This window comes from Athene cunicularia, assembly GCF_003259725.1.
Source record: "Athene cunicularia isolate RWA chromosome 5 unlocalized genomic scaffold, athCun1 chr5_part1, whole genome shotgun sequence".
Taxonomy (NCBI): Eukaryota; Metazoa; Chordata; class Aves; order Strigiformes; family Strigidae; genus Athene; species Athene cunicularia.
Window position 1 is genome coordinate 2930451 of NW_020799101.1, and position 7529 is coordinate 2937979.

General features: G+C 50.2%; 1 protein-coding gene across 1 annotated transcript in view; it reads right to left on the reverse strand.

The window, feature by feature from the left end:
• Window positions 1-3358: 3358 nt before the first annotated feature.
• The window catches only part of VCPKMT (valosin containing protein lysine methyltransferase), a 4554-nt gene continuing 383 nt past the window's right edge, over window positions 3359-7529 (reverse strand). Inside the window, exons 2-6 of the mRNA XM_026850070.1 lie at window positions 7244-7354; window positions 6961-7033; window positions 5890-6009; window positions 4362-4466; window positions 3359-3757 (exon numbers count right to left, since the gene is read on the reverse strand). Coding sequence (XP_026705871.1) covers window positions 3725-3757; window positions 4362-4466; window positions 5890-6009; window positions 6961-7033; window positions 7244-7308 — 396 coding nt within the window. The 5' untranslated portion in view covers window positions 7309-7354 and the 3' untranslated portion in view covers window positions 3359-3724. The remainder of the gene's footprint in view (window positions 3758-4361; window positions 4467-5889; window positions 6010-6960; window positions 7034-7243; window positions 7355-7529) is intronic.

Genomic DNA, 7529 nt, shown 5'->3' on the forward strand with positions numbered 1-7529 from the left:
AGCAAACCCAGAAGAGCAAGAGGAATAAAAAAATAACCAAGCCAAAGCATGAGCCCGGCATCACCACACGTTCTGAGTCACCCCAACCCCGACAAGCCCTCGGCTGCCCCCACACCCCACGTGGGAGCTTGTGAGGGCAAAAATAATCAGCACATGCTAATTACAGGCACGAAGATGGAGGTGAAGACTGCTCATGGGCCACGCAGCCTCAGGCACATGGGTCTCACAGCTCTCAGCGACAGGAGAAACCTCCCACGGCAAACCTGGGGCGGACTCAGCCATCCATCCCAAGGAACCATCCTCCAAAAATGTCTCCCAGGGCCAAAAAAACATTTGCTAGAATCGCAGCCACTGCTTCCCCTGCTCTTCCTTCTGCTTCCCACGGGACAGTGCCTGGGAAGAGATCCTCCAAAGAGGCCACAAAACTTGGGTGCCAGCACAGACCACCTGCACCAGTGCGCGGCCGAGGTGCCGGGTCACACCCCAGGGATGGGAGCACCCAGACACTCGTACCCACAGCTGCAAAATCATGGCTGTGGCTGCCCACCAGCACAGGAGCAGGCACTCACTGCCCTCTTCGTTGCAAAAAAAAGCCACCCCTCTGTTTGCTCAGCATCAGAAAATAAACATTCTTTTTTTTTTTTTTCAGGATGCGAAAGGACGTTAACTGCTGGATTAAAAGATGGAAGCCCAACAGCTTCCCTGCCCAGCTGTGAGCCCTCCGTGGGTTGAACCGACACCATTTTGGGAGACGGCGGGGAGATGAAGGCTGCGATTCCTCTCCCTGCATCCCACAAAAGTGCTCAGCACCAACAAAACCCTCCTGCCCTGCCTGTGGGCTCGCGGGGCGCCAGGTCAGGGAGGCACATCAGCACCACTCAGTGGTGCCATCCCTGTCCCTGCGCCACCGAGGAGCATCCCTGTCCCCACACTGAGGAGCAGCCGCAGGTCAGGGGTCTGAAATGCTGCTGTGTCCTCCCTGGTCACCCACTGACTGGTGCCACGCTGTTTGCAGCAGCTCCTCGGCTGCAGCTCAGGAAACGGCACAAGGGCAGCGATCAGCCGCAGGCTCGGGGGCATCGTCTCCCTCTAAATGAAGCACAGACGCAGTTTAACTGAGCAATTTGCCTGTTTACCGAGGACCCGTTGCAGTCGGTGGGAGCAGGAGCAGCTCCACCATAATAAAAAGCCTTTTCTAACACTATCTCATAATGCCGCAGGCAAGGAGTATCATTTTCTAAGAGGAAAACCCATTTGTCCAGGATTATGTGCCACAGAAAATGATTATACAGCTGCGAAGGACAGACTTTCCCAAGCAAAGCCACCAGCCCCAGGGGATGTGTGGGCGCAGGTCCTGGCCCCACGCAGCGCTGGGGGCACACACAGACGAATCGCTCCCAGATGACCAGATCTGTATGTCAATGCACCCCACGACAGCTGCCCCATGTCCCGTGCTCTTGGCAGGAAAGGAACAAAAAAATAATCACAGAGTGTCAAGGGTGACTCTCCAGAGGTCCTGAAGGTTTCTGAGCTGTGTCGTGACTAATATTGCAATAAGAAGTGATCAGTGATTTATATGGCTGGCACTGAGCTGGCCCCAGGGGCTGGGCAGAGCCTGACACCAGTAAAGCGGAACACTGGCATGGCCGGGCACCACAGCCAAACCTCAACAAAGAGACCCAAGCTTTGCCAAAGAGACCCCGTGTTTACAGGAGCGGCATCCACAAACTCTCCCTGAAGGGCTGGGGCCAGGGACAAAAAGCCAGCAGAGACAAATGGGACAGGTGAGGGAGCAGAGACGCAGCCAAGAAGCAGGACCAGCGTCTCCCTTGCACCCTGATTTCCACAAGGGCCCACTCCTGATTAAGAGTGGTAACCCCCTCCCCAGCCACCGCGGAGCTCAGCTCCAGCAGGTGGATCCAGACCCTCTTTCCAAAAAGCCATTTTTTCCCACCCAAAAAAGCACAACCGTTTCATCTGGTGGCTGCAGGGCCAAGGCGCAGAGGGCAAGGCCGCTGCACACATGACCCCCCCCTCTCCCCGCTGCCCCGGTTCACGGCGGTTTCCTCTGCACCGCAACCGAGCGGCAGCAGCAGAAGCGGTTGGGTTTTACATCCCCGCCTCACAGCGGGTGCAGCCGGGGAGACGGCGCGAGGGGTGACGGGACCCAGCCCCCCCTGCCCCGCCTCCCCAAGGTCCCTCTTGCCTCATGACATTCACAACTCGAGCATGAAGTTGAGGGCACAGAGGAGCAGCCAGCGGCTGCGCGCGGGGAAGAGCAAAGTGCAACTTCCTCCCTTTTTTCTTCCGAACGAGAGACCCAAACTTGCATATAAAAGTAAGTGCAGAAATCGCATGCCCTGTAGATAAAATAGTTAGTTCTGTCAGCACCAAACCCCTGGGAAATGCTGCTCCTCCCTTCCAGGGACCTGCAGTCGGGGAAGAGGCTGCGTCTGCAGGAAGACACCACCAGAAAACGGCGCAGCCCTCGCACCGTCCTTCCAGCACACCTTCCACAGCTCTCGTTTCCACCAGGGAAGCCACGCGGGCATAAACACGCCAGTAAATATCTTCCTGCAGGCCACCGGTTAATTAAGGAGCTCTTTTCATAACAAGTTAACAAATAATGCATGCGGTTATGACAAATTACACTCTTGCTTTGCCGTGCGTTCGCTAATCACCGCTGTTCTGTTCTGCAAGCCAGGACAGTGTTTGATGAAGTGTGATGTTCGCAAGGAATGAGCTCACTGGAGATAAAGGGAGCCGGAGCTCGGGGCAGGTCCAGAAAGCGCCCCAGTACCCACAAACCAGGCTCCCCCAAAAGCACCAGCTTGAGGTTTTGAGAAAATTCAGATTTATCTTAAATACTCAGATTTTGGAAACAGGGCCTACTCACGCCTTGCGTGGCGTGAACAAGGAAAGACAAGAGGTTGCTACAGCTCTTGCTGTGGCAACAGAGCTGCTCTTGGAGGGCGCAGGCAGCCGTGGCCGCTTTCACTGCAGAGCAGAAGTGAGATTTCCTTTGAAATGAAATCTCAAAGCCATCGCTGCGCGGCAAGGAGAGGCAGCTTAGTGAGGGACACCAACAGCAACAACAAACCCGCTCACCAGAATCGTCTGAAGGTGTCAAACTTTTAACAGATCCTCGTGCCACGAAAGTGCAGGCGAAATCAAAAGGAAAACCAACTTTGCACAGGTGCAGGGACCGTCTGCGTTTCGTAGCTGTGTAGGACCTACCACCATGACAGCTCCTGCTCCTGGAGATGCCCAGCAATGCAGGAACCACACAGAATTCACAGGCTAGGGAGGAAAAAAAAAAAAAAAAAATCCCAAACCACCCCACCATCCGAGACCCATCTCAAGTGTCAAAGTTTTATTGACTGGCTACCTGGGGCTGTGCGATCGAGCCCGCTCGCAGAGTTTTCTCCTCACGGAGACTGGGGTGCGGTGTCCTCGGATCTGCTGCGCAAGCCCTCGGGAAACCGCCCGCCGCTCTGCCAGGCAGAGGTAACCAGAACACGCAGCCAGCGCTGCTCTGGTTCCGTTTTCTGCCTGCCTCAGCCTGCAGACACCAGCAGCTCACATCTGTCCTCTCGCAAGGCGCTAACGGTGGATCTTGTCTAACGAGCCCGCTTCTTCTGATGCCTCATGCCAAGTCCACCATCCAGAAGCCGTTTTCTGCAGATGAGTCACAAACCACGCTGGAGACAGTCCCTTTGTGGTGTTATTCTACACCCTCTCCCTCTTCTCCAGAGCTCTGCCAGAGGACAGACACTGCGGTCAGGGATCGCACGATGGAAAATTCTGTGAAGCAATTTAAAAATACAAAGTATGGATTTTTAAGTGACCCGGTTTTCTTGAAGCACTGGACCCACACGTTGTGTCAGCACAATACGCAATATTTTCTTCATGCGTAACTGTCTTCTCCATCAATTAACCAAAGAATGAGCTAACCAACCCAGACAGGTGCTAAGTAGGACCCTGAGACCGGTTCTGGGGAGAGGGCTGTGCAGCAGAGCAGACAGCACTAAAAGCAGCAGTGGGCGTATTATTTTTATTACTGTGGTGCCTCAAAACTCCAGTTTTGAGACCGCACTGCACTACAGTGAGGAAGCAGAAGAGCAAGTCAGCACGCAGCTCAAAGATGGTCCTGCTGAAGACAAAGAGCAGAGTTCTGGGTTTCAGGACAAAGCAGCTCCTCTGTACGCACAGGGTTCTGCTCCGTGGTTTCACGGGGTCCCTAATGTTATTTCACAGTGAGTTTAGAGCTTCACCCCTGGAACGCTCATGCTGTGCCAAGTCAATAGCAGCAGCCCTGGGAATTCCTGGCAGCATTTGCTGCGCCAGTTAAATTAACCTACCGTTTGTTTCCTGTGGATGTTCACGATATGAATGTCTTCGCTGCGATACTCCTCGTCGTGCTTATCCAGGGGAATTTTTTCCAGCTCAAAGTCCATCTGAAGCAGCTGGTTAGCAGAGAACACACAAAACAACTGAAATGACACCAAGTGCCCTTTTGAACTAAGCATGTTCTGTTAAAAAGGCCTCACAAAATACTGCACGAGGGCAAGAAGCCTTAGGAGGCTGGAGCCACCATGCTCAGACCATTCCTCTAAAGGCCTCTACAGACATGCAAGATATTTTTCCCCCCATGCAGCATGTTTACCCTTGTTTTAACTACTCCAGTGCCAAGTCAAAGTTACAGACACTTTGCAATATTTAAGAAAAATCTAAAAGCCTGTGATAAAACATTTTGCTTCCTCCAGTCTCCAAAGTGCTAAGCCAAACCACAGCACCTGCCTCTGGCTGCCAACCTTCTCAGCTGGAGGGGAGGGGGGAGAAAAAAGGCTAAAAAAACCCAGCATTGACTCTGCAAGTGTGCTCAGAAGATTAACTCAGCTGAACCCTGTCAAGTTAAGGAAGGAAAGAAATGACAAGAAAGCAGAAATCATTCAGAAACACCTACTCCTATTGTATTTATTGTGGGAGCGGCACCTCGTCCCTGCAAGAGTTCGAGGCAGGGCTAATTATCAAAGAGGTGCTTTTATTAACGCGTACAAATCACCCCAGAATTCTTGCCCTTCCCCTTTTTTACACTATTATTAATACATGTTATCCAGTGCTCCTGCACAAGGGATGTTTTTCAGCAGACTTCATGGGTGCAGAGTTAAATCCTGCACTGATCATCATCCCCACAACCTCAGGAGGGATTCAGCTGTTACCCGTGTTCCTTTCTTTACCTGCACAGAAGATACAGCTGGACTATTTAATTACATCACCTATTAATGGTCTCTCAGTACAGGGGGGCAAATTTTTGCAAAAGCAGCTGTATCACTCAGCAGAGAGTCTTCAGCCTCTGAGCTACTCTGGTAAATTTTACCTGTGTTTTCCCTCTGATTTCAATGGAACACGCTAAAAGAAAATGAATTTTCACCAGACCAATTTTTAATCTTCACAACCTCCAGTAACATCAAGACAACCACTGCAGAAAGAAGGCAGCAACCAACTGCTAATTCACTTCCTCCTACAAAAACCTTTTGTTTTTGACAGGTACTGCCTCACGTATGGTGGCCCTTTTACAAATCTGGAAGGTATCACAAGATTAGTAAGGCAAGAAAGTTTAGTTTGACCTTTTGAGGGAAGGGAAGCTCACTGAGTATCCAGAAAGTCTCTACTGATAAGTTGGACGGTAACTTCAAGCATCATTATCCAAATTTTCTGCCCCATCTAAAGACAAACGGGCTTCTCTGGCTACCAACTCTACATTGTGTGGTCAACCTGAATTTGTAAGTGTAGGAACTGTCACTGATGTTCAGCTGATCCAATCCAAAGCCCTCCTGCATCCGTTATTTTCCTAGTGTTCAAAAAGCTCATGTTAAAAACACTTACCTCAAAGTATTTTCTCTCAATTTCAGGATTCTTTCCCATAGTCCTCTGTTCGTAACAGCACAAGACACACGTATCAGGGCCCGTAAGGTCTTTCAGTGTCTTCAGTAACGGTTCTAATGACTGCCCAAAAGAGGTTAAGTATTTCCTACTTAGATTTCAAGTTCATTTTACTAGTACTATACCCTCTAACTAGAGAAAGTCTTCACCCAAGAGAGCACTTTCCAGTTTTGCTTTTCAGAGTGTTATTTTTAGTACTTTAACTGGGACAAAAAGAACGTGGGGGCAAGCTGGGAAGCAGAGGAGAAAGGAAGACTGCATAGGAGAGTTCCACAGACTGACCAAGAAAACTGAACCAGCATCAAAGCCAAAAACATCCCATCCTGCTGAGTGGGCATTTGCTTGAGGCACACAACAATGACTATTTTTTGTCACGTTTCAAAAGTGAGTTTTCTCAGTCATTCTCGGAACATGGCTCAGATCCAGACCACTGCGCATGGAAAGAGGACTGGCGTGCAGGGAGCCAGTTCAAGAGGCTGGTAAGACCACTGAAAGGGCACTGGGACATGGGGTTCTTCAGGTCATTTCTCTTTTCCTGCAACTTCTGTCAGCTCTCTCTACACATCCCACAGAACTCCAGCTGAGGAGACGGGGCAGACTACAACAACCACTTAGGTGCAGCGTGGTTTCTCCTTCTGCCTTCCAAAGGGAAGTGTGAGGAGAACCCAAACGGTGCAGATGTGGCACAATTAAATTTCATTTACCAATGCATTAAACAGTTCACAACTCTCAGTCGCAATGTTTTGCTTCACACATCATTCACAGTGTAAAGAAAAAAATAAAGAGGGAGGCACAAATACTAAGTTTGGGAATTTTTTTTAAGTAAAAAAAGTCTCTGGTTGACTCTCAAATGGCCTTGAATCTGTTAAAAATGCCTTTTGCAGTGTTGCTCTATGTCTTCCTCTAAACTACGGGGACCAAGGTGAAAGTATATTTATTTGAACACTTCTCACGCTGAACCCACACCCTTCCCAAACGAGTTTTCTATAGGGGTTTTGAAAAGTCCTTGTTTACCTCCTCATAGTAAATGCAATCGGCCATTAGTATGTAATCGGGGGGAGGCTGAAATTCTGTTACATCTTCACCCCTAAAAAGAGGCCAAAAAAAAAAAAAAGGTGAAAACAAGCTTCAGTAATCATACAAGAGGTACTACTAAAGGACCGAGCATAAAGTTAACTATGGTCCTATACCGAGCTTCCCTTTCACAGCTGGGCTTTCAAGTATATTTAGCAATTTAACAAAGCAAAGGGAGAAGCCCCGCTAGAGCCGAACAGAAACATTAAAGGATCATACAAACCATTTCAGTACCTTGGCTCGGACTGACCCTGTGACCAGGTGTTTGTTGTTCTCTATATTAACCATCAGCAGCTCCTGCAGCTCCTCAAGGTCGGTGACTGTCACGTTTGCCCTGTAACACACACACACACATGGCGTCACGGCCCGGCCCCTCGCCACGGCGCGCGCACACAAAACGCGCCTTTTTTTCGAGAATTTAAAAAGATTTCACGTAGATAACACGTGGAGAAAGAGGCAGCAGGGACCTGCCCCTTCCCCGGGCCCTCCCCGCGCCGGGAGGAAATGGC